This window comes from Zychaea mexicana, assembly GCF_025766255.1.
Source record: "Zychaea mexicana strain RSA 1403 chromosome Unknown BDB00scaffold_90, whole genome shotgun sequence".
Taxonomy (NCBI): Eukaryota; Fungi; Mucoromycota; class Mucoromycetes; order Mucorales; family Lichtheimiaceae; genus Zychaea; species Zychaea mexicana.
Genome location: NW_026516753.1, coordinates 159,177 through 185,852, shown reverse-complemented (window position 1 = coordinate 185,852; position 26,676 = coordinate 159,177). Strand labels below are relative to the sequence as shown.

Here is a 26,676-nt window from a genome sequence, read left to right as displayed (position 1 = left end):
CAGCTTTGACACTTTTGACCATGGTAGACCAGACAGATGGATCCAAACCATTTCCAATCGCTAAAGATGGTGTAATGTAGCAGATAAAGTTAAGTGCCCTAAACACAATCACATCGCATTAGCTATTCAGGGTCTTTTAATAGTCGATTTGTACATGCTGAATTCACACACAGACTTACAATCTATCAGCCATCGATAACAATTCGAGCTCCTTTGCCTCTTTCACGACACCCGACCGATACTTTAAGAATTCATCTACCAAATCCATATCCAAACTGATCCACTATTTAACAGAGTTAAGTTAGCACGAAATATATCTCATGGGTTTTTCGAGAGAGAGGATAGAAGTATACCAACCTTTTTGCAATTAGATGGGCGATCATATTGTTCCAAACCACCACCAACCAAGTAATCATAGGCAAATTTTTGCTTTCGACGGATTTTTGTACTTTCTGATGAACATTCACTTTGACTATCAGGGTTGTAAGAGCCATCTTCGGTTTCCTTGTTAAAGATCTAAGATAATAATAGAACAAGAAGTTAATATTAGATAATAAAAATGAAGTATATTTAAATATGGAGGATGTCACATCTCACAATTTTGAAAACAATAATGAAATGGTTACATACTGGCTCAAATGCTTCTCCACAGAATTCATAAAATGTTCTTTTTGCTTTCAAGATCGCAACGCTTTTGGTCGTTGAAACCCAATATGACTTCAAATCAACATTACTCAAGATCTAATAGTATAAAGTATGTAAGAGCTTGTTGACCTTTACGTTTTTTGTCTACTAGTATAGTCCTTACAAGGAACTTGTTACGAATTTGTTCTGATGCCCACGATTGAGCTGCGCTTGGTTTCCAAAATGAAACAGCCTTGACGGCTTTCTTGAATTTTTTTTCTGCTGCTTCCTGATCTGTCAATTTCGATGCTCGAAAGCAGTCAACAATATTAAAAGAAGGACCTGCATGATCTCGAATGTAAGAAGTAAAAGTGAATGTCATGATGATAGAAAATGAAAGTGATCGTTGTTGATCGTTGGTGCCTCTGATTAGAGGGCGATGGAAAATCATGCACCACCACAGTGCACCACCACTGGTGCAAGGCATATATGTCGCAAACTGCCGTACTTTGTAGCGGTGACAGTGGTGGAAAATCTTGGAAGCAAGTTGATGTAAATGTTGATGTCTGTGGCTTCCTTGTTTGTTGATGATTACGCAAGTTGTCATATTTTCGGAGCGGATCTCGATGACTTGCTGTTGCCACTGCTCGGCGTGTTGATCGATTTGCAAGCTGTACTGCTCAAAGCTCGCGGCCAATTGATTGCTGCCTGCGATGGTTCCAGGTGCCGGAGGCCATGGCATAATGCTCGCTTGAATGTACTTCTTTGGCCGCGACGCCCCATCCGGAGTCGCTGGCGTTGGTATAAATGACGACGTTTGGCTTTAGTTGAAGCATGGAGCGTCCGTTCCAGGCATGCAAGTTTTTTACCCACCATCGCGCGTCTTAACGTGTTGCTGCCGATATCGTCGTGCTTTGGTTCCATTGCTGTTTTACCGGTAGACGTGTCCCTGCTGCAAGTCGCGCGACATGTTCTACATGTGATGGCGGGCTGGATAAACTGCTGCTGTTGTCGCTTGTAAGTAGCCAGAGATAGCTGCCAGCTTGCGATTGGTGAGTTGTTGTTTTTGTAGTAGCTGATGCATGTCGCGGCGAATTCGAAGCATTTTGGGTTGCGGCAAGGACAGCTCCATCTTGCGTGTATTAACTTGGGAAATCCAAGAAGGTTGCCAATGTTTCGGTTCCCAACAGCATTTGTTCTTGCTCAGACTGAAGCCCAACTGAGTCAGATGTGCCTTGAGCAACATTCCTTGTTGGAGAGCTTGTTCTTTGCTCGACGCCATCAGGCAGAGGTCGTCCAAGTAGAAAGTCAGCCGAAGGTTTGCTTGTTCCAAGAGAGGTTGTAGAATACGAGACATCATTTTTGTCCAGAGTATCGGCGCATGGGCAGCTCCACAGCATAGGCATTTAAAACGGTGAAACTGGTCCCGCCACTTGAATGCCAGGTAACGACGGTCTTCTCGATGAAGAGGAAGACGTAGATAGGCGTCCTTCAAATCCACCTTGACCAACCAATCGTTCGGCTGCACCATCGCTCGCAACATCGGCAGACCCTCCATCTTGGAATGTTGGTACTGTATGTATTTGTTGATACCCGAACAATCGAGCACGACGCGTACCTTGTCGGGTTGTTGAATTAGAAACGAGTATGATTGATTGTGTATATCGGATGAAGCTACCTTCTCGATCGCGTTCTTGAATAGAACTTCTTGAACAGCTTGATCCATCTTGGCTGCTTGCTGGCGGGACATGTTCAACCGATACTTTTGAGTGCCGATTGACTTGGGTGGTGTTTGGCAAAAGGGCATCTGGCCCGTACCGTTCTTGTGTGCCGAAGTCCACAGGTCTGACATCCCGCTGAATCCGAATGCTGGTTGGTATCGAGGATTGTCGATAGTGAGTTCGGCGCGAAGCAATGGTAATAATTCTGCTTTGAGGGAAGACGTTGTCTGGTTTTCAATCGTGGGTTTGTGCGCGCTAAGTCTGCAGCGCTTTTCAAACGGTTAAAGAGAGAAGAAATAATAGAAATTTTTATTATATATGTACAAAATAAAGTTTGTGCGCTCTTCGAGCGGCCGTTACACCGAAACGAGCTCTACGAGCACGAAGGATAGTGGCAGTTCTGGCAGAGGGGATTTCCCGCTCCTGCTTATTATGAAAAACCCCAACGCCAAAGAGAAAAAACACCCCGCGCCGTCATGAAAAAAAAAGGCTCGCCAATCATTAGTATACATTATACGGCTTATCAAAAAACGAAAGTTAGTGTACAAGATGATGGCGTTACCGCTTCATTTTGCGCGGGCCAATGGCTCTCTGGTTGTGCGACTCCTTTTGGTATACAAATCAAACTTGCTATCTATGCAGTTGGCGCATTCTATCAAGCACACCTACACTTAAAAAAAGAGAGAGAAAACAATAAGAGTCAGTGGTTGTGATGTTCATCTTTTTTCCCTTCCGTGTCTTTCATGAGCTAACTCATATCGTCGATAACATATAATCAAAGACTATTATACATACGATAAAAGCTTTTTGTGCTGTGTCGTACCTGACCCTCGAAGACGGTAACTTTTGAAACTATGAGGTGCACCTTGCTTTCTCTCCTACTCCTCCAGGAGATATAGACTATCTCTCTTTTACATTTAACCGTACGTTACGGGTTCGTTCATTTCTCGTTTTGGTAATATTAAGTACTACTGTTAATCGCTGAAACCGAGAAGGATAAGAAAAGGAGTTAATAATAGTCTGGATCATTCGATGGAAGAAGTTGGATGATTGGCACACAAATGCTAGTAAATAACACAGCGGGTAATATATCTGCAGCAAAGAGAGGAAAAAGTGAGGGTGATGACTATGCAGCAAATTCTTTCTGGATCAGATACAGTAACAAAAACAAACAACTTCCAACTCTTGTTGTTGTTACTGCTGTTCTCGTGTATTACATGCAGTGATCCCACTGACAGTGTGAGCTGTACTGCCATAGTTTACATATGATTGACTTGCAGCAACTACAATTTCAGCGTTCTCGTGACAATAGACATGGAGCAGTACATAAATCAGCGCATAGTTCAAATGAAGACTTAATGACCTTATGTAATTGGTCGCTTCCTTGCGGTGTAAATCAGCGCATACAACGTAGCAACAATTATTTGTTTTAGCTAGTCGCTTAGTTTCTCCTCTCTATCCTGTTTGTTTATATTACTCCTCTACAGTACTTTCTTCAGTGAGTGACCCGATACATTTACAGACTTGTATATAGGCAGGGACTACACTCCCTTGCCTCATATAGCGTCATTTGCAATAACAGTCTCTAGTTTGTGAGCTTCATTCTACGAAAGAACACCTAGATCAATGTGTATTTGACGCACATAATGTTAAACTCGTTTGCAGCAACAACAGCACTGTAATAGCAACAATTGATCTATGATGAATGCTATACATTATACAATATACAATATGCATGCTGCTGCTTCTGCATCTCTTATATTAGTATGTGACTTCCTAGAAAGCTTTTTAGAGTTGCTGTGTGCTACCCGGTAGTTGTTGTTTATGCTTCAAAAGATTGTTTCGGTTATGCACACACATATATATGTACTATCTTAGCGGACCTCATTCTGTTGTTTGTTGTATGTATTATGAAGCAAGCTCTTGTCACCATACCACCTCCCAAACATCATGCACCGAAAAAGAAAAAACATCTGCCTTGATCGAATTTCGGGCTTCTTGTTCATGCATACAACAAATACAGAAACTTTTTTCACCCGATTGATCCCTCTCTCCCTCTTGATAGTAACAACTAGCCTGAATTTAATATCTGATATCACATTATGCTACAGAGGCACAGTAACTGAATTGTAATAACTAAAAACAGATTGATTGAATGGCGTGTACAGTATTTGTACATACCGTGTCCCTGTACCTGCAGAGACCAGACCATGTATATCTTTCTATTATTTAACCAAAACGGTATAGTCTGGAGTTTCTGTATTTCATCAAATCAATGATATATGGTAGATTCATTAGCACTACCATCACTCAATAAATCGCCTGTAAGAATAAAAGAACAATAGCTTATAAATGAACAGTGGGGAAAGGTGTCATCAACCCGTCGGTTTTTCTCGGCGGAAAAGAAACAACTCATAAAATTGCTGGGTACTGTTCTGTGGTGTGGTGTTGCACTTATGATAAGCTGTCTTTACTCGCTGTATAAGCCGAAAGTCTTTTTTTTATATGTGACGATAATAATGATGACTCCTCTTCTCTCTCTCTCTGTCTATCCTGTCCCTCAGTTTTAACACACATAAGCCCTCTGTTTCCGGCCTCCGCAGTCATTTTTCTTACCTTTCCCCCACCTTTCCCCCTCTACCCCTTAATGATGTACACTGATGAAATATTGATGATGATGATAATTGCTTATGTGTAGTGTAGAATCAGAAATGATGATATGTCAATTCAAAATATATACATGGTAATACTCGTAATAGATTTTACATATTTCTTAAAACTATATGTACTATAAATTTTTCTTTTTATACTACTCTTTTTGGCGAGTGTGAGCGATGCTACAGCCAGGATCTAATGCAGCTAGTTGTAAGCGTGTATATACCATCAGCAACAACCATCATCACACATTATATATATAGCAATTTTTTATACAGCACCAAACATGTACCAATGTACTAAGGGAATGTATGTTGATCGAGAAACACAATTCATGCATTAAAAAAAGATTTGTATTATACATACGACTTTGCATGATGCATCGCCGAAAGTTCATATTATTGTAGTGATATATAACTCAATAACAAGAAGGTCATTGGACCTCTGGTTCCAAAAGATATTCTTGGCTGGGCTGAGTGAGATTTAAATGATCATGTTCGTCTCTTTCTTCTTTTTTCTTACATGGCCTTTGCAGGCATAAATTAACAATAATAATAATGCAATTTATAGAAAAAGCTTTAAAAGCGGGGAAAATGTTGATCTTTGGCATTTCGTTAACATTTATGAGAGGTGCGGCATAGGAGATATTATTACTGCTTCCGCTAGGTAAACCAGTAGTTGTAGCATAGTATAACCCAAATGTGATCACACACTACTGATACAGATCATTCAGTTTATGTTGCTGATGTATACATGAGCAAAGAAAATTAGTTTTAAGGTTCTCTTAATTCCATGATGATTTTCAAGGACACCCAGGGGATATAAACAAAAGAACTTCTTCATGCATCCCTGCTGTGTTCGCGCATTTGTGTTTCATGTATAGTAAAACCCATCAGCATGTCCGCACCACATACTCGTACATACATAGCGTCCAACCTATAACATTTCTTTTTATTCATGGGCTCCTTTCTATCTAACACACAGTATCCATCTATTTCGTTGTAGCGTATCACATGGCCGTGCTATTTATTGTATGTTACTCTGTTGTGTCGAAACAGCATAGATTTAAGTAAGATAGATGGTCAGGTTTGGGAAGAGAGGTTACAGGTCCCTTGTGCTCGTTCATGAATATCAGCAGTGGTGGTACACATGTAGTTATTATGATGTGTCAAAGCAACAGACGGATGCAAAAGAAAAAGAGAAGGGAGAAAAAGATCGCCAATCCATTTTACTGCGACTGCGTATGAAAATCACACACTGCCTTGTTTCTTATTTTTGCTACGGAAACGATGGACCCAATATACTCACATGTGTTTAACCAGACGATGTGATTGTGACAATGATGTTCTGGGCTTCTTGTTTGTGGGTGTGAGCGGAGATGGGTTGATGTGTGCGTGTGTGTGGTCGTGGGATGGATTAGTTTGGGTCAGCAGGCGGGGTTGCTATTGATGTTACTGGCTGCTTGGCTGATGGATGGTTGGTTGGTGAAAGGGCAAGTCGGAGACAGCCTGAAGGGATAGCATGCTGGGGGACAGCTGAAACGGGTTCCACGCTTTTTGCATGATTGTGTGTCGCTTGCTGCTTGTTAAAGTTGAGTTGGTTGTGTGTGGAGAAAGCAAGCAAGCGAGAGAGTTAGAAAAAAAGGGCTCTTCTATTTCATTTTCGATCTACGCGCATTGCCCATTTTGAGCGAAGGGCCTCTCTTCTTATTCAACCAACTTTTGCCGGCCTGGGATCGGGTCCTTTGCTTCTACTTTTCTTGGGCGTTGATCTGGAGAAGAGTGACCGAGTCGGTGCATGCTTTCTACTACGCTCTCTCCCCCACCCCCCGACACCTTTCTTGTTTCCCCCAACAGCATACACAGAATCACACATCCTTCCTCCTCCTTGAAATATTAGCCAAGGCCTAAAACTGCCCTAATCAGGGATGCTCCGCAAATTTCACTCACTTGGACACTTGTGCACTAGCACATCATGATATAAATATGATCCTCATCAGCACTTTTAGAAAATGCCAGCCTTGCTCTCTTCTCTCTTTCACTCGCTAACTCACTCACTCATTCCTGTAAGCTCACCACTCCGCATATTTTCCGCACATACTTTTCCTTCTCTCCTCTCTTCCTCCCATTAATTGCAATAACTACTATTTCTACTACCTCTACTATTACTACTCTACTACTACTGCTTCTGCTACTACTTTTACTACTATCACAAGCTGCTACTACTGCCATTACTTAACGCTGCCTGCAAATTCGCATATTTGCCAAGTCCCATATTTCCGCAACAAGCATGATGATGATCCACGACAACAAACCTTTCATCACACCCACGACAAAGGCGATGGCCGGCGGAGGTGGTCGTCAAGCGATGCATGTAGAGGAAGAAGACCGCTCGCTTCCTTCACTCGTCAAACAACTGTTCACATCATTGTCATGCTTGCATCCTGCAACATCACAGCAAGCGCTTACGAAAAAAGACGAAGATGAAGACAAGCGTGCGGCTCGTATGTACTTGGCCACGGCAGCCGCTTCGTTTCCCGACAGTCTCTTTTTAAAGATGTATTTTTCATTCCCGGCCCTCGAAGAATTTGATAATCATGCTGGACCTAATAGCGGTAACACCCATCAGTACGGCTACAGCAGTAGTAGCCATCACAAAAGAAAAGTCATCAAAAAGCAACAGCAACCGTCATCAGCAGCAGTTGAGCAATGCAGGCGTCTTCTGCGATAAGTGCTGCCCTGCGTTCATGTCATGCGCAATTGTATAACAACAACAACCCCCATCATCAGCATATTGTGTATTTCTACTATATAGCACATATACTTCATACCTTTTACACCCAATTATTTATATACCAGCCCATCTAACTTGTACTTATTGCCTCCTCTTTGTTACCCCTCCTACCCAACTGTACATATTGCTATCTGTTCCCTCTCCAACTGTCTCTTTACCGTCATCATTATCCTTATTATAATCTATCTGTCTATATTCTTCCCCCCTCTTCTCTACGATTAAAAAGCACAACAGTAAATAGTGTTTATACACATTGTTTCCTGAAAAAAAGCAATTGTAATTGTTTGACATGACTACGGCTGGACATTAGTTGCTCACGTTTACTTCATATGCAACCTTTGCATGAATATTATGGTGGGGCTTTTCTTTTAGCATACAGAACTAAAAGAAGGTTGAGTCCCTGCCTCCAATGAGAGAACCTTGCCGTTTTCCTGCTGTTGTGGTGTGATACAAACGGAAAAGGGCAAATTGTATCTTTTGTTTACAATATTAGGAGAATCAATTTCATGATGCTCTCTGAGAGGAAAGAAAACCAGAATGGGTTGATGGCGTTTTCATCGTTGTCGGTTGCTTTCCATCTTTTTTTTACCATTGTTAAATTGATTTGCCAAAAGCCAAAGCCAACGCCAACGAAAATGAATCGGAGAGAAACACAGTAGAGATCGCTTATCGTACAGTTAGTGTTCATTGCCGATGATAGGCAACGACAACAATGGTATGATACACGTGGCCTCTTTGTGTGTTTTGTGTACATACGTGGCTCTTCCGGCGACATGTTTACAAGCCGATGCAAACGATGTTTTTGACTCCGTAACGAATGAATGCACTTGCCGTAGGTTTTGTATAAACAAAACGGAGTTGGCGCGTGTGGCGATGTGCATTTCTGGTTATCGCATCACACAGGAACAACACTCAATTCGACACTGTTACTGCCACTACTGGTACCCATTATTTCTTGCTATATACTGCACTAGAAGCAGTAGTGCTTCCGTGAGAAAAGATTGGTCTGGAACCCCAATCGCTTTACACCCTTTTTGTCCTGAGATGTGTGTGCCAGTCCCATCTCAAGGATTACATGCTGTGTGATACATTAAAAATTCCTATCAGTTTGAAGATGACTCAGGAAATACCCAGCTCGTTCGCAGGAACGATATTAATTTGCAGGACTTCTTGAGAGGCTTAACATTAAATACCACTTTTAAGTGTAACGATTCGTTATACATAACATAACTTTACATTATACAAAATATTCAACCTATGACGCAATCCGTGGTTTTGATAACTGGCTGTACTGAAGGCGGTATTGGTAAGAGAAACAGAAAACCAAAACACTACGCGTCATTTTGTGTTTGTAATGCTTCGTTTGTTCTGATTCACTCTCCTTATCTGGCCCGCGCTGTTAGGCTATGGTCTATGCGAGGAATTTGTAAAGCAAAGATGCAGAGTGTATGCGACTGCAAGACGTGTTGAAAGTATGGGGGCACTTCAAGGTAAATTTATAACAAACTGATCCCAACGGAATGGCGGAAACGACATTGACTATAGAGGCGTCATGGGAATAGGCTGCGAACTGTTGGCTTTGGACGTTACGAATGCTGCGTCGATTGAATCGACTGTTCAGGTAAAAAAAAAAAAATAGAAAAAAGGATATTTTTTGTACTTACACTAGAAGATCAATAATTATTTCGTAGAAAGTGATTGACGAAGCTGGTCATATTGGTATGGTTCTTAACTTCATTTTTGGAAAAAGGGGTTCGTGAGGAAAACAGAAAGACACAATTATTCACCGTAATTTATTTCGACAGATATTTTGATTAACAATGCTGGTGCACCGTAAGTCTTAGAAACGAAGAGATGGCTGTTGGGTACCGGTTGCCAGCTACACTATTTGTCATGGAAAACTCGTCGCTAGGATGAATGGTTGTCAAGTAATAGCTCCCATGGCAACCAGTAAGAAAAGGTGGAGGGTAGTTAATATCTTATTACTGATCAAAAGGGCAATAGTGGTGTGGACCCATTGTTGGACATCGACATGGATGATGCACGCCAATGCTTTGAAGTCAACGTATTTGGTCTGCTTAGCATGTGCCGTGCAGTAGCTAGACATATGGCCAAACGCGGATCAGGCAAGATTGCCAATGTTGGTTCCATTGTTGGCTATGCTTCCACTCCTTGGGCCGGTGTCTATGCTGCATCTAAAGCGGCGGTGCATTCTTTGACGGATACCTTACGTATGGAACTGTCGCCGTTCGGTATCCAAGTAACCGTGGTTGCTCCTGGATCGATCAAGTCGAACTTTGGCAAGAATGCAACCAACATGGTTAGCGTACCGGAAGGTAAAATAAATACGAACATCAATTGAGGAAAGCAATTGAGAGTTAGGGAGGAAAAGGTTATCAGTCAACATACAAACATACTGTTTTGTTTGTTTTATCAATAGATTCATTTTATCTATCCGTTGTCAAATACATTTATGCACGAGCAAATATGTCACAAGGTCCCCATTCAACGCCTACGAGCGTGTTTGCTGCACACGTTGCGAATAAGCTTTTGAAACGATCGTCTCCTCGCTATGTCACCTATGGCACCAACTCGTGGACATTCTTGCTATTCTACTATCTCCCCGTTTTCGTCAAGGAGTACATCTTGGGCAAAAGACTCGGTATTCGAGAAGTCAAGCCAATTGCCAATAAAGACAATTAGAGAATGGCCGACGAAAACGGTGCTCTCTTGCAGAATATTTACTGTTGAAGATATTTTTACTTTTTATTTTTTTATGATATAATAGGAAGGAAAACTGTTTACAATTAGAATGTCTGTTGAAGAAGACACGTACTCTCTCATTTACAAATTATGTTAGGGAGGGTGGGCATAGGCTACCCAAGCACACACCCTCACCTAGGGTAGTTGAATACAAGGAAATAGAAAAAGGAACACAAAAGAAAAACAACTAAAAACAAGGAAAGAAGAAATGTAGATAAAGGACTTTGAAGGGTAAGGGTAATGGGGGGAAAAAGCATGTTGAATACAAAAAGAGGCTATTTAGGTCGTGTGTGCGTGTGTGTGGGGATGTATAGCGTTTTGGAAGGAGGAACGAAAGAGGAAGGAAGGGGATATAAGTGCGTTATATATAAAACTCATTCTTTATGGGATCAAGTCGAAAAGGTGCTTAGTTTTCTGAGCAATCTGATCAACCTCAAGATCAAAGAGTCTCCAGATACCGTTTTCGTCTTGAAAATCGTTGTGGACAATGTTGACGAGGTACCAGTTGTTCATGATGTCCAAGGTAACCTTAGCCGACTCGCTTTCACGGTCATAGATACGTGCCCACTCGCCCCAGAGCTCGAATGCTTCGTCCTTCCAGGCCATGAAAGCCATCGATTCCACGATCGTAGGCTGGACAATCTCCTTACCGGGGAACACACCCCAGGTGACAGCGGTGGGTTGGTCGTTCTGGGTGTTGGTCTTCAAGTCACCCTGCTTGTTCACAGCATAGTAGGTGACCTGAGGGTTCTTGCTAATCTTAGCCGTCAGTTCGTCCAATTTCTCGGGCGAGACAAAGAACTCCAAGTAGGCCTTTTGGTAAACGTAGCCGTTCTTGGGGCCCCAGCCATAAATATCGTGCGAGCTCTTGACGCCGTTCACAGCAGGTTGTGAGTTGATCGTGAGGTAGCCAAGCAAGTTAATTCCAGCCAACCGCTGGCGAATAATCTCAGTCTCAGGGTCTAGCTGTTGAGCGCTCCATGGGATACCGCCAATGGCACCCTTACAGTATTTGGCAAATGTCAATGCAACGTCGTCGGCAGACTTGGGGTTGCCCCACATTTGCAAGCATTCTTGTTGAGGATACTTGAGCGAGACACCATAACCATCCAACTCACCAAAAGCTATATTTTAAACAAGCTATTGTTAGCCTGTGATACTCCATTACGTATCTCAAATTTTCCCAAAGTCGTATATATACGTACCAGGTGAGCGAGAATCACCCCATCTACCGTTGGGGAATTCATCCCATGCTTCAGTGCGCTGAATGTAACTCTTCTGACGGTTTTTCCAGAAAATGGGACGGACGTTCTCCTTTGCACGCTTGCTGGTCAAGGACTGCATAAAAGAGTTATTCTTAGTTACCTATGGTTATAAACAAACATAGCTTTCATGGTAATGGTAAACTTACTGGATTCCAGGGCAACGGCTTGATGTTTTCAGTGGCGGGCACAAGGTCCAAACGCTCAAGGATCAAACGCGAAGATCTCTCAAGGTTGAAAGTGTAAATGTGGAAACCATTGATACCGGCTTCTCTAAACTTCTTGACGAAATCGATAGTCAAGTTGATACCGTATTCCTTAACAGCAGCGTCATCATCCTTAATAGGCTCAAGGTCATCCCAGATCTTTTGAGGAACGTGGTTGTTGCTGAACGAAATAACACGCTTGAGACCGTTGTAGTTTTGAATGGGAAACACACCAGGAAGGATAGGGCACTCGATGCCGATTTCACGGCTCTTTGTGACGAATGTAAGGAAGGACTCGATGTCAAAGAACAACTGGGTCACAATTACGTCGGCACCAGCATCAACCTTTTCCTTCAAACGACGCAAATCGTCTTCCTTGTCGGGGTTGTCCATATGACCCTCAGGATGGCCTAGAGAACAATGAAAAATTTATCTTTAGTACAACTTCCCCTACTCCCTCAAGTAATCATAATCCAGGAACCGCGAAAAAGAGCGCATAGATTGATTGATTGCCCCATTGATCGGTTGGGGAAAAGAAAATCTTACCAGCAACGGCGATACAGAAGTAGTCGCCATATTGCTTGCGAATGTACTTGACCAAGTCAACAGCGTGCTCGAAACCATTCTCAACCGACTCCCAGTTACTTTGGCCCTTTGGAGGATCGCCACGCAAGGCAAGGATGTTCTGACAGCCGCAATCTTTGGCAGCCTGAATTGAAAATTATTATCATTCCGTTCATGCATGCTTCTCTGTTTTTTTACGCGTTTTTTTCTTTAGTAACAATCATACTGGCGGATAAACATACCTTGAGAGCATTATCGATTTTCTCAACAGGCATGTTGGTACACGTCAAGTGCATCATTGTTTCGAGACCGTACACAGACTGAGCAGTTGCGACGAGTTCGGTAGTAAGGTCGGCAGAAGTGCCACCAGCACCCCACGTTACGTCAATGAATTCCGGGCCAAAACGTTGCATTCTTTCCATACGATCATACAAGTTTTGCACACCCTATAATGTACACCATTTAAGTTACATTGTTGTATCAGAAATGGAGTGGAAGGGCTAGAGCCTATTAAGAAGAGATGACAGCAGCTTATTTCTTACCTGAGGAGTCTTTGGAGGGAAATATTCAAAAGAATAAAAGAAGCGACCCTCGCTTTCAGCCTTGTTAATCTTGTCAATGACCTTCATTTTCTTCGTGTATGCTGTTGGGGAAAAAAAGGAACCAAAGAATAAAAGAAAAAGAAGAAAAAGGGACCTGTTTAAAAAAATGTAGTGGGGCAAGCTAAAATCAGCTGCTGTAATTGGAGCGGCTCATCTATACCGCCCATCAAAATCTCTTTTTTTTTTTCACAGGCCGGCAATGCTGTGCCAACGATTATCGCAATGACTTCAATTTTGACCAATGGCATTGTATTTACAAGCTGTGCTTATTGCGGCGGAGCTAGGCCATAGACTTCAGTAGTACATGCCGCCCTGTTTCCAGTTTCCCGTATCAGCTAAAGCACCTGGAATTTTCAACTGAGCTCGCTAGCTGTTTCTCGGTCCACTACTGCCGTTTCTCATATCAATCCAACATACAGAAAATCTTTCTACTTTCTTTTGCCTTTTGGTTCGAAGTGATGCTGCTTAAAGATGCCATTTTTTCAAAAAGAGACAGAAAGAAAGATTCTCTGTATTCTATTTAAAAGACAAGAGCAAAAAGGTACTTTATTGTTGAGTCTTAATATTCAAGACATGAAACAAAATATGATTTCTGCATGAGAGTATATAACAAGGAGGGGTGATTGTGCGTGGATTGGGAAATGAAGAGATATCAAATACACAAGAATAAATGACGGTAAAGAAAAGGGTGTGCGAAATAGGGAGAATGAGAGGGCAAGGAAAGGCCAAGATACAGGAAAAGAATACATTAGTACACATCAGTTAGTAGGCTAATAGACAATGTATACCGGTGGACAGTGTGAAAGAGATTCAAGATATAACTCACCAAGGATTGAGTAATGGAACAAAGGATGACCAGACGACGGGCAGCATACATGATGATCCATTTCTAGTTAGTAATCATATCTTCTATACTACTTCATGACACATGATGGTGAAGAAGAGGCCACAAAGCAGAGTAAAAAAAAAGGCATACCACCTATAAAGTATTATAAACAGAGTGAACACACATGTTTGTATCATACTTGAAAGATCCTTTCCCCCTTCTTTCAGGAGACATTCTTCCTTATAACCCTCAAAAACTTACAGTCGGCGCGAAACCCACGAGGTACTACGCCACTGTAACAGGATGGTGTGATAGTTACGGGTGATACCAACTAATGTTTATTGATAGGTACTGCTATGATAATATGTATTTAGAAATAGGGGGGGGACTACTGATTGGAGGTTACTTGGGATCGGGGGAGCTACGACTATTACAGCCACTGTAACAGGATGGATATCGGAAAGAGAACGATCAATTTTATTTGCAATAATACATATAAGCTAAGTTTGTTGTGGGTAGGGGAATGGCTACATCAAAGCAAAGCACCAAAAATGAGTTAGAGCAGAACAACTAACAAAAGCACGTGAAAAAAGGAAACTTGCCTCTTCTTGCCCAATTCGGTGGCCACTCGCGATGTACAGCTTTGGTCCGTCGGTGAAGTTCACAAACGCGTATCCAACGATGCGTTGGCGCCTTAAGTCGAAACGCAGATATAAGAAATCATATGTTCCCTTGTTGGTTGCATCAAATTCTTCTTTTAGCATTTGCTAAACCAAGTATGAGATAGAGTAAGAGAGAAAGGTCCGTTAGGGATTTGTCGAAGATTAAGCATAGTATGTAAGCACAGAAGATGGAGATGGATTGCAGTGATAATGAGAGGATTTGTTGGTGGGGACGAAACCCACCTGGGTATACTCGCGTGGTACGTTATTTATCATTAACGTTGTTCGCGTATCCCCTCCTAATGTTGGAATTTGCGAGCAAAGTACGCAAAGACAGTCGGTTCAGAGAGAGCAAGAGCAAGAGAGACAGAGCTATCAAAAAAAAAAAGAAGAGGCTCGATCGTGAGTAACCAATAGCACAGTCATCATCATCTTTGACACACACCATGTACACTCTTGCTTCTCTCCTCCTTTAAAGCAGTAACCGGGCGAGGCCGAGGAGGAGACGGCTATAGAAATGAAAGAAAGCAAGAGATTTGATCGTGAGTCGTCGTGATACTTCTTGACAGACATGCACACTACCACACGCACGGCCATTTCCCAAGAGTTATACGTACAGTTGGTGACGAGGAGGAGAAGGAGAAGGAGAAAGAGAAGGAGAAAGAAGCGGAAGAGAAGAGGCCAAAGAAATATGGATGGGTGGGTACGCGTACCTTTTTATATAAGACTCGTTGTGAATAATTGGAACAATCGATTAGATTCTTTGGCAATTGCGTGATTTGTCTGTTGTCCAATAGCCAAACGAGCGCATAGGCGATGAGGTCAACATTAAGAAAGAGCACAATGCATGTTTCAGTCAACAATGCTGCAGAAAAACGATCGTTTTTCATTGACCATTCTACATTATTAGCTATAGTGTCGTCGTTTATTATTCGAGAAATGTGTCAATATTGGCATCATTCTATAGCCACGGCTCTGCTCTACATGAATCTTTCTTTGCTGAATGACGAACATAGTCAGTTTATTTGAAAAGGAAGGAAGAAGAGGGCACTGTCGCAACTGACACGAACCAACTGCATGCTTCAGATTCGATTGTTGGAGAAACAAGTTTTAGACACGGTGAAGGGAAACCTGGCATCGTCTTTTTAAGACTAGGCAATTTCCAAAGCAATATTCCGCCGCAATTATCGTCGTAAATGTACATGATATTAGTATCATGTTAAAGCTAAAGACCTGCCCTTTCTTTTGATAACCTATTGCTAATGTGTCATGAATGGATAAAGAATGAAGGGGGAAGGAGTAAAGAGTTTGTACAGGACTCGTGGGAAGGCAAGTTCCCGATGCATGAATTTTCTGCAATTGCTTCCGCTGCACACAAGTACGGGAAAACATTGACGCGTTTGTTGTATAGAAAATGATCGTGCTATTTTGTGCGCTGTAGCATTCAAGCCAAAATTAATGAGAGTGTTATCCTCCCAGTAAGGAGGATAAAGGTACCCGACGAAGGGTTATGGTGTCGCATCAAAAGTTGAGAGGCTAAATCAATATGAAGTCACTGCGCTCAATTTAATAGTAACACTACTCAAAAGAAAGAGTATGTAGGAATTTGAGGTATACTACGCTAATATTTCCCTGGGACAAAAAGACTTTATATAAGCTTAGTTGTATGTCATGGTTGTTGAGGGACCAACCCTAAGCTCCTGCCTCTCAATGTGACACTTGATTATATAGACGTGGAATATCATGCGTAAAAAAGGTACATCTCGGATTTTGCGTATGACTATTGCAATTGCGCTACCGTCGACAGTGACGATAATGAAGTCCAGCAAGTTATCGCTGAAAGATCAATTCTCTGACGCGTTCGTTCTGTGTGATTAGCTTTAAGTTATAAAAGCTAGTTGATGTGGACGTTTTTCCTAAGTACAGCAAGTTGGCATTTTTAATTTTTGTCCATGTGGGTCTTAAGCTCAACCAAATTGTTCAGACTTCTCTCCAAATACCCACTAGGTATTTCTCTAGTAGATAATGTGTAAATGCAAAGGGTATGTATGTGATGCTTATGCAGAGTCAATTATATCTACAAGAGCACTCTTGTTTCTCAAATAATTATCCGACCTGACTTGTTCTATATCGTCATCATTACACTATGTACACAACATTGATAGGCTCCACTGTTTGGCATATAAATATAACAGACTACTTTGATGGGATAAAAGTAGTAGCAATAGTACTCCGGAGTCATGGTAGCTTTTGTTTCCAACGTTGCTGCAAGAAGCGGCTCCCAATGGTCGGCGATGAAGACGCGGCACTACCAGCTGTCTGGCTACAGTTTCATGATGAATGGTCTTCTTCGATAATCATTATTGCCTATCGAAACTTGGTTGTTCTTGCTTTTTTCTTTTGAGTTCAGAAAGATGGTTTTGGAACGTTCAAAGACCAAAAGAAGTTGTGTGCATTATGGTTTTCGATATTGTCCCTACTCAAAAACGTCGAGCACAGTTTTGCAAAACAACTGCACCAGTGTCGACCTACATAAGTGCATACCATGTTGCTGACAGGAGGTGCATTTGATATCTGGCTTGCGCAATACGACTTGGCGATACAGCTGATGCATTATATAGCAGATAAACTCGCTCTCAAAATGGGCAGTGACGAAGCTTATACTGACTTTATTTACTGTACACCCAGAGTATTATAACATATAGGTACATATCACCACGTCATTAACACTGTCAGCATGTTTCCATGTCAAGCATCATATGGCATCCAAAACAATTGTTGCGGCGTGTTTAAAACAAACGCTATGGTTATAGCCTGGTATCGCAAGTGGGGAGGCCTAGTATTGGCATTATGAACCATCCAAATCTCCAGATTAGCTTTATCTCCTCGTTATTATAAACCTCGACGGCATACGAAAAAAACAAGCTTTTTTTTGTTGGACAGACGAAAAAATAAGCGCTTAAATACAATAGCTGTTGTAAGTGGCTGTGATTACTATAGATATAATTAAGAACTGTTTAAGTATGTATGATGAGTACTGTATGTACGACAGTTATATATATTTTCATGTACTACTGTAGTAATGTGCGTATAAAGGATAGCTACTGCAGAAAAGCATACACTTCTTACTCTGTCAACGTCCTCTTTAAAGTAATTTTCAAATAATGCTGTTACTTGATAATGGTCTTCAGCTTATTCAGCTTTTTTATCCTCCTACGTGACATTGAAAGTGACAGCGCACCATAAACTCCTAAGATTACATATATGGTGGTGCTCACGAACGACAGCTCATCTCCATAAGTATGTGACTTCCAGGGCGCTGTGCAATATGCTTCTAAAATGGTACAGGATCATGCTTCACATTATCTCATCGGACATAGTACGTAAGAGGCCCTCTTCAAACGAAAGTTCGCGTGACATTTATGTAACTCTTTGTGTCTGTGCGACGTATACACAATAACAAATACATAATGTAATAGCATAAATGTGTTCTCTCTAGTCCTTTTACATAAATTTATGTGTAGCAGAATAAGTTGAAAGAAAAAGAGGAATGTAATAGAGCGCCCGAACAGGTACTTTTCAAGTCATTTAATCATAGGCAAGCGAACTGTTGTACTTATGAGGGGTTCAACATCTGATGATGACGATGGAATATAGTAATTGGGACAAGTAGCACTATCACTATTATTATTGTTGCTATCACAGCCATCGATGTGGTCGCTACAACCACCACTAGTATTTGCTATTGTTGGTGTTGATTCTGTAAAAGTACAAGTACTGCTAGTATCGACACTACTGGTGCTTTGACTATTTAACGTTGCTGACGATGATGTCGCACTTGTTGTTGGATCACGGTAAATTGTTTTTGTTTTTGTTGTTGCTCCTGCTGATTCTGAAACTTTATTAGCATCCACTACGGCGTCGAGTGGAAATGTATGTATATTGTGGTCAAGATGTCCGTTTCCATCGTCGAATTTAAGCTTGATTTGCAGATAGTGCCGTATTGAAATGCCATATGATGTATTAGAAGTCGTGGTCGTATTAGCAGAAGCAATAAAGCTGCCATTATTACTATCGATGCAGTGGTTGTAGTTTTTGTTATGCAGTAATGTTGTTGTAGGCAACGGTCGTAGATCGAGCTTTAGACCGACTTTCCAGGGGCAATTCCAGGTATAGGATGGGCATGACAGCGTATGTGTTTCAGAAAGCAATGTGCTCATGGATGAGCTGGTTTTAGCACAATATGAAGATCTAAATTATGTACCAAACAATTAGTTTTATGATGTAACTAGAATCTACCAGTAGAATTACGCAACGGAAAGAAAAAGAAGGGAAAGCTCTTCTTTTACATACCGAGTAGGACTAGAGTATGTAGTAATGGTGGTACGACATTCTTCCACAAATTCAAATTCTGCAAGACAGCGTTCCGGACGTTTAGGCTTCGTACTAGTTTCAAATTGTTGTTGTTGTCTCGGTAAATGATGATGCTGGTGCTTGCTGAAGTGAGTGTTCTTGATACGGATGGTTGCACTTATCACACAGCTGCTGTTTTCAGGTTGCTGATGTTTACTAGCGGTGATATCATCGTCATTACTGCCCTGTTGTTCGTTGCTTACAGGTACTCCATTTTGTTCAATTGCTGACGTTGTAACAGCACGGGGTAGTGAAATCTCATAACGCCATTGTCGAGATGTTTTGGATGTACCCCAGTATAATCTTTTGGTTGTCATCAAGTGCTCATTCCGTCGATGGAAAAAGACAGGTCGAACGGCGTATACTTCCGTATGGCCGTTCCACGCAATTGCATATATTGTATATCGAATCCAGTGTTGCGCTGTCGATAAAGAAACTGGTAAATCATCGTGAACGGGAATGGAAAACGGCAACAGGACAATGTTGTTGTTATCGTTCGTATTTTCTTCGTTTTCAACAATGTAAGCTGGGGACGATGTCGACGACGTTATCGAATCCGGAATGTTGAATGTGGATGACGAGGAAGAGCATGCCGTACTATTGCTGCTAGAGTCACTGTTGGTGGTATTATCATCGTTGAAGATGAGTTGATGACTCTCATCGAGAAATCCATCCACTACATTGATTCGGTTACAGCCACCAGCTATGTAAGCTTCACCGAGTAATCGGACCCTTGGTTGTTTTAATGCGCATGATGGTCGCTTCCAATTACGGATTGTAACTATGCCGGATAGTCGATTATTCGTCGAGTTCAGTACGACGTGATCGTTGTCAAGATGAACTGATATAGTTGCCATTGACACCATATATTGCAGATTGATGTATAAAAGGCAACTGCTGCGGTAGCAGAGAGAGAAAGGAACGAGATTCTAAAAAATTAGATAAAAGAGATTGATATATGAGAGGGGAACAACGGAGAGGGAAATGACAAAAAGGAGGGAGAAAAGAGAGAAAGCAAGAGTTGGTGATCATGATTGTTTGTTTCTTCAAAAATAAAAACAGAAAACAAAGAAATGATCCACATATCACTACTGTTATCCCTTGCTACCTCTGCTAAAGAATCCTCATAATGATTACAATAGCCTTCCTTGTTTCGAGAATACACTAAATTTGGAAAAACACGGCTTCTCGTCGGGAAAAGCAACATGCATGTAAAATCTCCTGAGTCGTATTGTATCTATCCTGTGGTTTTAAGATGTATCTGTTGGTGTTGGTGACGGGAAGCCAAACGAATGCCACGTTCACTTTTGTAATTAATAACAAAGTTTGTTCCATTCTGCTCGCTTGTATTTAGTGCTGTTTTCTCGATTTCTATATGTGATATTGCTACTACATACAATATATTTTGTTTCCTGAAAGCAGCTCACATCGTACATCTCTATATCACCAAGATACATATATTATCTTCTCTATCAAGTGTTAAACTAGTAAAAAACATTAATGGATGTCCCAGCCCCATCATCATAACTTTTCACCAGTTATAACCGTCGTCATGAGATGCAAACCTTGTTTCTCGGGTGCGCATACTTTGATGCTGTTGCGTGCATATCTTTTTCGAGAGGTTCCTTCCTCAATACGTAAATTACACAATTGCAACACTATGGTTCTAGTATCTGCTGCTTCTTTATTCTTGAACAACGGTAAAGGCTGGCATGTCTTTGATGATGTTTCTGTAAGTAAATCATATGTGCAGCGCCCATTAATGAGTAGTTAGAATTAGAAAATACGTTTTTTATATGGTGGATATTTTTACAGAAACTTTTTCACTGAACGATTTTTCTTTTTTGCTCTCTCTTTCATATTTTTTTTGTAAAGGTGTAATTTTTGTCTATTATGTAAAAAAGGGTTGTGATGATATGATTTATTGCTGGACCTTTTCAGGAGCAGCAACCTTGCCATAGACTCGCCAGATATCTTCGGGGTCCGAGATGGTCTTTTGGAAAACAACGTATTCCAGCACGCTGTGGACCTTGTTGGGGTCACCACCAATCAATCGGTTCTTCTTGTCATACACAGCCATTGACTAGTTTATATATTACATTGTATGTGAGCTTCCCTAATCCAGCCGTTATATAACCCGACACACCTCGCTCGCATTACCTGCTTTGTATACATTCGTAGAGTCGCTTGTGCAACCGCAAATCCGTGCTTGCTGATACCGGTGGTACCGACACATCGTACACAGACAATCTTTGGCTGTTCAACTTCGCCATGGTATCTCCACTCCCAACGAGCATTGCCACGGTTCTTAAGCTGGTTCTTCAAGGTCTGTTGATCACGACATTGTGTATTAATTCCTCTGCTACTAATCCTACTATGCATAAGCATCCTTTCTCATCTATAATTACCGAGTACATAGCATCCAGGGTCACTTCTTCGAGAATTTGACGATCACCTCTACAAATGTACCAATAAGTTTGTTGAGTATAAGTACGGACCAATCGGCCAAGATTCTCACAGGAGAAATAGATCAGCAAACCTTGCGAAAGCATCGTTCATGTCTTTGTATGTTTCTTCTGCAACTTCCAAAAACTTGCGTGAATCCCACTTTTCGTATTGCGACTTGTACTTGATCAAACCAACACTAGAGAACATCCAAAAAGAGTGTTAATAGAGCAATTCTATTACCGTATGCAAGCACGCTGTTGGAATGCACCAATCGTCGTTGTCGTACCTGAGCAAGTTTTGTACGTTGTTCTTAAGGTTGCGCCACTTGGTCAAGCGCCATCGAGCGAAATCGGTCACGGCTGGTGGTTTCTCGGGTGGCACATAGTTGGCTATTTGAAAGAAAAAGAGCTCGAGTGAGTCTTTGTTCAACAATGTACGTTCAAACGTTTTTGTCGTTACAGTCGTCGTTTGTTGTTGTTGTCGTGTGCTGGTAACCGGATTCTTTATTTACCAAAGACACCGTGATCGCGAATGAGAATTTGTTTGCCCATGGGTTCACGGACATAACCACGTTGTTGTTGCTGCCATGCGAGCAACGCGTGTCGTTGTAAAAATCGGGTTGGAGTTGCTGCAGCAGTCAATGAAGGTGCTAGTCGCAATCCGCGTAAGCCAGCCGCTGTCGTTGCCATCGCTTATGGTTGTAAAGTGTTATTGTTGTCGTTGTCCCAAAAGTTTCCCAGACCCGTATTTTTTGTGTCCTGTCAAAACTGCCCGGTGGCGTGACTGTTCATGCAGCAAAGCACCTGCGAAGCAGGAAGCACGAACTTTGAAGCTTACTACTTTTAACCTGTCTTGTCTTTTTTTTTCGTAATGTTCAAAAAATCGAGTCGTGCAAAAAACATTCGCCGCAAGATTGAAACGAGTGACAATGAAGAAGAACAAAATGCTGAAATTGGTACACGTTTTACCCCCTCAAGTTCCCTCAAAGCTGGTTTAAGTAATTCCGTTATAAACATCTACTAATCTGTTCAATCGCTTAGTAACGACTACCGTTATCAACCGAACCAAGCTCGAAAAGAAAAAGAAGAAAAAAGAGCCCAAGCAATCACTCGGTTTAAGTTTCGATCAGGAGGTGCTGCTATTGCTTTAACAGTAACAAGAGTAAAGGTATTATGCTTATTTGTACACACTTTCAATAATAGGAAGGCGACACGGACACATTTACAGTCAAAAAAAGCAAAGCTAGCCTACGTCTTGCAGCAGCACGCAAATCAGCGTCAGAATCTACTACAATAACGGAGCAGACGACAACGACGTCGTCAGCTTATACAAATGAATTACTCGAAGCATTACGTAAAGACACACCCAGTACACCAGCAGCACTGAAAGGCACATCGCTTACTGAAAATCAACTTGCGAACGATGACGATTCGTTGCTTGCTGAAAAGTTTCCATCGCTTTTGAAGAGTGATGCGGGTGGAAGTATACCCGACGCACGTGCGATCCATGCTGCAAAAAAGAAGCGCGAACAAATGCGTAAAGGTTATGTGGATCCTGTGGAGGAGGACTTTGTGGCGTTGGATGATAAAGGCGGCTCAAGACTTGTACGCGAAGAAGACGAAGTTGGTGATGACGGAGAAGGAGGTATGTCATTGGTTTAGATCGGTGTACATATTAGTGGATGGATTTTTGGGTACACGTTATTAATAATTTGTCTTTCCATGGTGAATATATAGAATACGAGGCATATGTTGGTGAACGGTTAACGCTGAACAAAAAGGCTGCACGAAAACAGGAGCAAGAGCGAAGAGCAGGCGTGCGAGAAATGATCGAAGAAGCACAAGATGATGATGAGGATGAACAAGATATTGAGCGATGGGAAAGCGAGCTGATTCGACACGGCGGTGTTAAGCCGCAGCGACGGAAAGAACCAGAAAGAGATCCTTATGCCCCACCACCGGGATACCGACCAGCAGAAGGTAAGGCTTTTTTTAAAATAGTTGGGAGGATGCATATGTGTATAAGATGTGTAGAATATTGACAAGCGGGAATTTGGGTTTCATTCAAACTAGTGCCCATCGAATCGCCTATCATGTCCCTGGATAAGGCGATCGAGAATCTGAATGGAACGGCCTCTGGAATCACCAACTCAGTGAAGGATTACGAGACACAATTGGAACAAATGCAAAAGAACATGGAAATGTTGTCAACAGGCGAAGCAGATTTGGAAAAAGAAATTGTACGGGGCAGCGAGCGATATGATTATTTCCAAGGATTAGCAAGCTACGTCAATGATCTGGGTGAATTTTTAGATGCCAAGGTAAAGTTATCAGCTCAAAGAGATAGTAGGCTTGAGGAGCTATTACAGAATATTATTAACGAATCACGTATTAGTTTCCTGAGTTGGAAGCTTTAGAAAAACAAGCACACGATATTATCGCCACAAAGCACGATGTAGTAACAAAACGGAGGTGGCAGGATGATATGGACGATTTACGAGAATTTGCAAAAGTACCTGAACAGCCTTCTGAGGCCGAGGCGGAAGCGGAAGAAGAGGAGCAACAACAACAATCTGAAGTCGATGAATTTGGACGTGTCCGTGATCTCCGTGATTCTGCAAGTGCACAACAACGGCGAAGGATCGAACGACAGCAACGGATAGCACAACACGAGGACCTGATCAGTATACAACAACAAGGGTTATGGTCCGATGATGAGTTGGCAGAAGATTGGGAAGCTCGAAGAGACCAAAAATTGGGTAAAATAACTATCTGTTATTATCATTGTGGTGATAGGGAGGCAAGATAAACTGATGATCAAAACTATATGGCGCTCGCCTTGTATAATAGATGTCATCCAAAATGACAACATCCCGGCAATTTTGGAAGATGTCAGCGACGAGTTTGGATCTATTGAAATGATCAAGAGCAAGTTCGAAGCGTGGAAAACCAATTTCTACGAGGACTATACAAAAGCCTTTGGCAGCTTGAGTCTACCGGGTGCCTTTGAATTCTATGTGCGGTGTGAGCTTGCGACATGGAATCCGTTTACGGAACCGGTAGATTTTGATACGATGCGTTGGCACTCAGTCTTGTCCCAGTACGGCATTACCGACGAACACGAGGATGCGGATACCGAACTGCTAAACAAGGTCGTTGAAAAAGTGTTGATCAAGAAAATCAAGAGTTTGCTGGACACACTCAATGTGGCTTCGATGAAGGAAATGCGATATGCTGCACAGGCTGTAGAACAAGTATCGTATTATGTCGAAAAGCATGAACGACCATTTATGGTAAGTGATTTCTACATACAGGGGAGAAAAAGGGGGAGAAAAAGAGAAATCAATATACTCATTTTGTTACGATGATCAACGTAGGATCTGATGAGTGCCATAGAGTCTGCGATCGACAAACAATTAAAGCCCTATGCCGATCTTATTGATACCATCACAGTAATAGAACCCAACAGTGAAGCAAAGGAGCGTGTTGTATGGCGATTATGCAAGGTAATTATAAACTTGTAGTGCTGGCTTTTTCACTATTTATATATGATTTATGTATGTACATGGTATTAACATAATAAGGGGAAATTGTAAAATAGTACTTGAAAACGCTACACGTCTGGCGGCGATATCTACCCAAAGATACCTTGAAATCACTGGGCACTGTAGTAATGAATCGAATGGTTGCACCGTTATTACGACCTGACAATGGTAACGACGGCGAATTGCAAAGAGAGGCGTTACAACTGCTTGCTCGACTTGAATAAAATAAAAATAAAACGACCACAGAAAAAATAAGATCAAAAACACTATTTGACCATTTTTCGATTTCGTGATGGCTTTCGTGGGATTGGTGCAACGCGTCGTTGGAGTTCGGTCAAACCGTCTTTTGCTACTAGTTGGATATGGATGGCTGAATTCATTCGTGATTGGGTTTCGGTATCTTTTTCCTATGTGACAATATAACCATGATTTTAAACAAATGTATCGGTATGCTATCGCGATCCTAAGAAGCAAGAGTGTACAGTATGCCACACTTGCAAGATGCCTACCATATCATCTGGAATAATATCGTCTACCAAGGTGACCGTTCCCGTTGTAGGTCGCAGATCGATTTGGTTGTGGAGCGTCCGCTGGATGGCTTGGGCAATTTGAACTGTTTTCAAAAGTTGAGCGCCCATACCGTGAAGTGTCACTTGCTTATATCTTATGATAATTCAAAGATTGAGCAAAGCATACGTGTATACAACCATCTGTACACATAAACAAAAAGTTAATGGTCGTTTCTTACTTTTCATTGACCATTAATTGTCGGACGCGTTTGATTATGACATTGGTCTTTGTCTTATGTGAAATGTAAACGTCGCTTGGTACTGTGGCGGGTCGTTGTGGCGCACGTTTATGAATATCAGCGTCTTAAAATACCAAAGTAACAAAATATTAAAATTTGTAATAGAATTTTTTGTCGTCGTGTATATATTAGAATCTTTTTGGCTAGCTAGGACTCATCGAACCTTTAACGATCGATCGTTTTTCTTTCATAGTGTACACGAAAAAGAGCAGAAAAAGCTGAGTTCGGGAGACCTAACATTTCTCGGGTGTGCAAAAAAAATGTTGTAAACACAGTTGATATTTAACAATGTGCAGACGAAACCGATGCTATTGTGCGTATTTCTTTCTGGGAATATGACGATGATAAACGCTTATAGTTGCATGCCTTCATGGATCTTTTTCCTATTGTTTCTTTGCAAAAGTACGTGTATGCTAGATGTTGGATCTTGATTTTAAAACTACAAAGTATCGGTGTCTTGAGCAACAAAATCATGCTTGTCGTGTGAGACGACGACGTCAATAAAACAAACGTAATAATCAACCCGTCCGTATAAGCGGTGTAATCGTATAGGTGATGGCGCCGTATTTTCTAATCAAAAGGCACTAGTACTATAGAGGATGCTATTGACGTGAGTACACATTACACACTGGAACTAAACCTTTTTTAGGGGTTGGCTTATATTCTGTGTGTATGTGTGCAGTAGCGTACCAGGCAGGGGATGGAGTAAGAATGCATGAACTACCATATAAAATATATTATGCTAAAAAACCCATTTTTCTTTCTTTCTTCCTTTTCTCTATCTC

At 41.6% G+C, this 26,676-nt stretch overlaps 9 protein-coding genes across 9 annotated transcripts; 2 read left to right on the top strand and 7 right to left on the bottom strand.

Moving 5' to 3' along the window:
- Nucleotides 1–12: 12 nt before the first annotated feature.
- BDB00DRAFT_876534 (uncharacterized protein) lies at nt 13–1,548 on the bottom strand (the record flags this gene model as incomplete). The annotated part of the gene is made up of 6 exons (XM_053127490.1): nt 13–98; nt 180–283; nt 358–516; nt 631–741; nt 809–1,416; nt 1,494–1,548. Coding segments are annotated over 6 exons (1,123 nt in total), but the record flags the coding sequence as incomplete, so codon positions are not given.
- A 7,310-nt stretch (nt 1,549–8,858) lies between these two features.
- BDB00DRAFT_843952 (uncharacterized protein) lies at nt 8,859–10,530 on the top strand. The gene is made up of 7 exons (XM_053124997.1): nt 8,859–9,099; nt 9,197–9,283; nt 9,356–9,414; nt 9,485–9,512; nt 9,599–9,626; nt 9,798–10,129; nt 10,234–10,530. Exons 1-7 carry the CDS (start codon nt 9,051–9,053, stop codon nt 10,494–10,496), a joined length of 846 nt encoding a protein of 281 aa, XP_052975600.1. The 5' UTR covers nt 8,859–9,050; the 3' UTR covers nt 10,497–10,530.
- BDB00DRAFT_843948 (methylenetetrahydrofolate reductase-domain-containing protein) lies at nt 10,531–13,298 on the bottom strand. Its single transcript, XM_053124996.1, has 6 exons — nt 13,131–13,298; nt 12,831–13,034; nt 12,571–12,733; nt 11,968–12,434; nt 11,762–11,894; nt 10,531–11,680 (listed from the first exon to the last, which is right to left on the bottom strand). The coding sequence occupies exons 1-6, from the start codon at nt 13,215–13,217 to the stop codon at nt 10,938–10,940; spliced, it is 1,797 nt and encodes a 598-aa protein (XP_052975599.1). The 5' UTR covers nt 13,218–13,298; the 3' UTR covers nt 10,531–10,937.
- Nucleotides 13,299–13,731: 433 nt separating this feature from the next.
- BDB00DRAFT_843946 (uncharacterized protein) lies at nt 13,732–14,115 on the bottom strand. The gene is made up of 3 exons (XM_053124995.1): nt 14,017–14,115; nt 13,965–13,967; nt 13,732–13,850 (listed from the first exon to the last, which is right to left on the bottom strand). The coding sequence occupies exons 1-3, from the start codon at nt 14,065–14,067 to the stop codon at nt 13,737–13,739; spliced, it is 168 nt and encodes a 55-aa protein (XP_052975598.1). The 5' UTR covers nt 14,068–14,115; the 3' UTR covers nt 13,732–13,736.
- Nucleotides 14,116–14,486: 371 nt separating this feature from the next.
- On the bottom strand, nt 14,487–14,799 carry BDB00DRAFT_843945 (uncharacterized protein). Its single transcript, XM_053124994.1, has 2 exons — nt 14,619–14,799; nt 14,487–14,543 (listed from the first exon to the last, which is right to left on the bottom strand). The coding sequence occupies exons 1-2, from the start codon at nt 14,778–14,780 to the stop codon at nt 14,517–14,519; spliced, it is 189 nt and encodes a 62-aa protein (XP_052975597.1). The 5' UTR covers nt 14,781–14,799; the 3' UTR covers nt 14,487–14,516.
- A 3,448-nt stretch (nt 14,800–18,247) lies between these two features.
- Nucleotides 18,248–20,195, bottom strand: BDB00DRAFT_932098 (uncharacterized protein). The gene is made up of 2 exons (XM_053129063.1): nt 19,032–20,195; nt 18,248–18,929 (listed from the first exon to the last, which is right to left on the bottom strand). Exons 1-2 carry the CDS (start codon nt 19,955–19,957, stop codon nt 18,263–18,265), a joined length of 1,593 nt encoding a protein of 530 aa, XP_052975596.1. The 5' UTR covers nt 19,958–20,195; the 3' UTR covers nt 18,248–18,262.
- An 817-nt stretch (nt 20,196–21,012) lies between these two features.
- On the bottom strand, nt 21,013–22,228 carry BDB00DRAFT_791211 (uncharacterized protein; the record flags this gene model as incomplete). The annotated part of the gene is made up of 6 exons (XM_053121024.1): nt 21,013–21,174; nt 21,252–21,419; nt 21,500–21,548; nt 21,631–21,735; nt 21,826–21,928; nt 22,051–22,228. 6 exons carry the CDS (start codon nt 22,226–22,228, stop codon nt 21,013–21,015), a joined length of 765 nt encoding a protein of 254 aa, XP_052975595.1.
- Nucleotides 22,229–22,409: 181 nt separating this feature from the next.
- BDB00DRAFT_770872 (nineteen complex-related protein 2-domain-containing protein) lies at nt 22,410–25,307 on the top strand (the record flags this gene model as incomplete). Its single annotated transcript, XM_053119921.1, has 9 exons — nt 22,410–22,494; nt 22,580–22,671; nt 22,742–23,183; nt 23,276–23,518; nt 23,612–23,859; nt 23,934–24,297; nt 24,389–24,831; nt 24,916–25,044; nt 25,140–25,307. 9 exons carry the CDS (start codon nt 22,410–22,412, stop codon nt 25,305–25,307), a joined length of 2,214 nt encoding a protein of 737 aa, XP_052975594.1.
- Nucleotides 25,308–25,535: 228 nt separating this feature from the next.
- BDB00DRAFT_770897 (uncharacterized protein) lies at nt 25,536–25,947 on the bottom strand (the record flags this gene model as incomplete). Its single annotated transcript, XM_053119923.1, has 2 exons — nt 25,536–25,746; nt 25,832–25,947. Coding segments are annotated over 2 exons (327 nt in total), but the record flags the coding sequence as incomplete, so codon positions are not given.
- Between the last annotated feature and the right edge of the window lie 729 nt (nt 25,948–26,676).

Coding starts and splice junctions, on each gene's coding strand:
- BDB00DRAFT_843952 (XM_053124997.1), top strand. CDS start 9,051: ATGACGCAATCCGTGGTTTTGATAACTGGCTGTACTGAAGGCGGTATT. Junction 9,100..9,196: donor CTGTACTGAAGGCGGTATTG/GTAAGAGAAACA, acceptor CCGCGCTGTTAG/GCTATGGTCTATGCGAGGAA. Junction 9,513..9,598: donor TGACGAAGCTGGTCATATTG/GTATGGTTCTTA, acceptor TTATTTCGACAG/ATATTTTGATTAACAATGCT.
- BDB00DRAFT_843948 (XM_053124996.1), bottom strand. CDS start 13,217: ATGAAGGTCATTGACAAGATTAACAAGGCTGAAAGCGAGGGTCGCTTC. Junction 12,435..12,570: donor CTTCTGTATCGCCGTTGCTG/GTAAGATTTTCT, acceptor ATTGTTCTCTAG/GCCATCCTGAGGGTCATATG. Junction 11,681..11,761: donor GGGTGATTCTCGCTCACCTG/GTACGTATATAT, acceptor TTTAAAATATAG/CTTTTGGTGAGTTGGATGGT.
- BDB00DRAFT_843946 (XM_053124995.1), bottom strand. CDS start 14,067: ATGTATGCTGCCCGTCGTCTGGTCATCCTTTGTTCCATTACTCAATCC.
- BDB00DRAFT_843945 (XM_053124994.1), bottom strand. CDS start 14,780: ATGCTAAAAGAAGAATTTGATGCAACCAACAAGGGAACATATGATTTC. Junction 14,544..14,618: donor ACCGAATTGGGCAAGAAGAG/GCAAGTTTCCTT, acceptor GCTTTGATGTAG/CCATTCCCCTACCCACAACA.
- BDB00DRAFT_932098 (XM_053129063.1), bottom strand. CDS start 19,957: ATGGTGTCAATGGCAACTATATCAGTTCATCTTGACAACGATCACGTC. Junction 18,930..19,031: donor ACATACTCTAGTCCTACTCG/GTATGTAAAAGA, acceptor TACATAATTTAG/ATCTTCATATTGTGCTAAAA.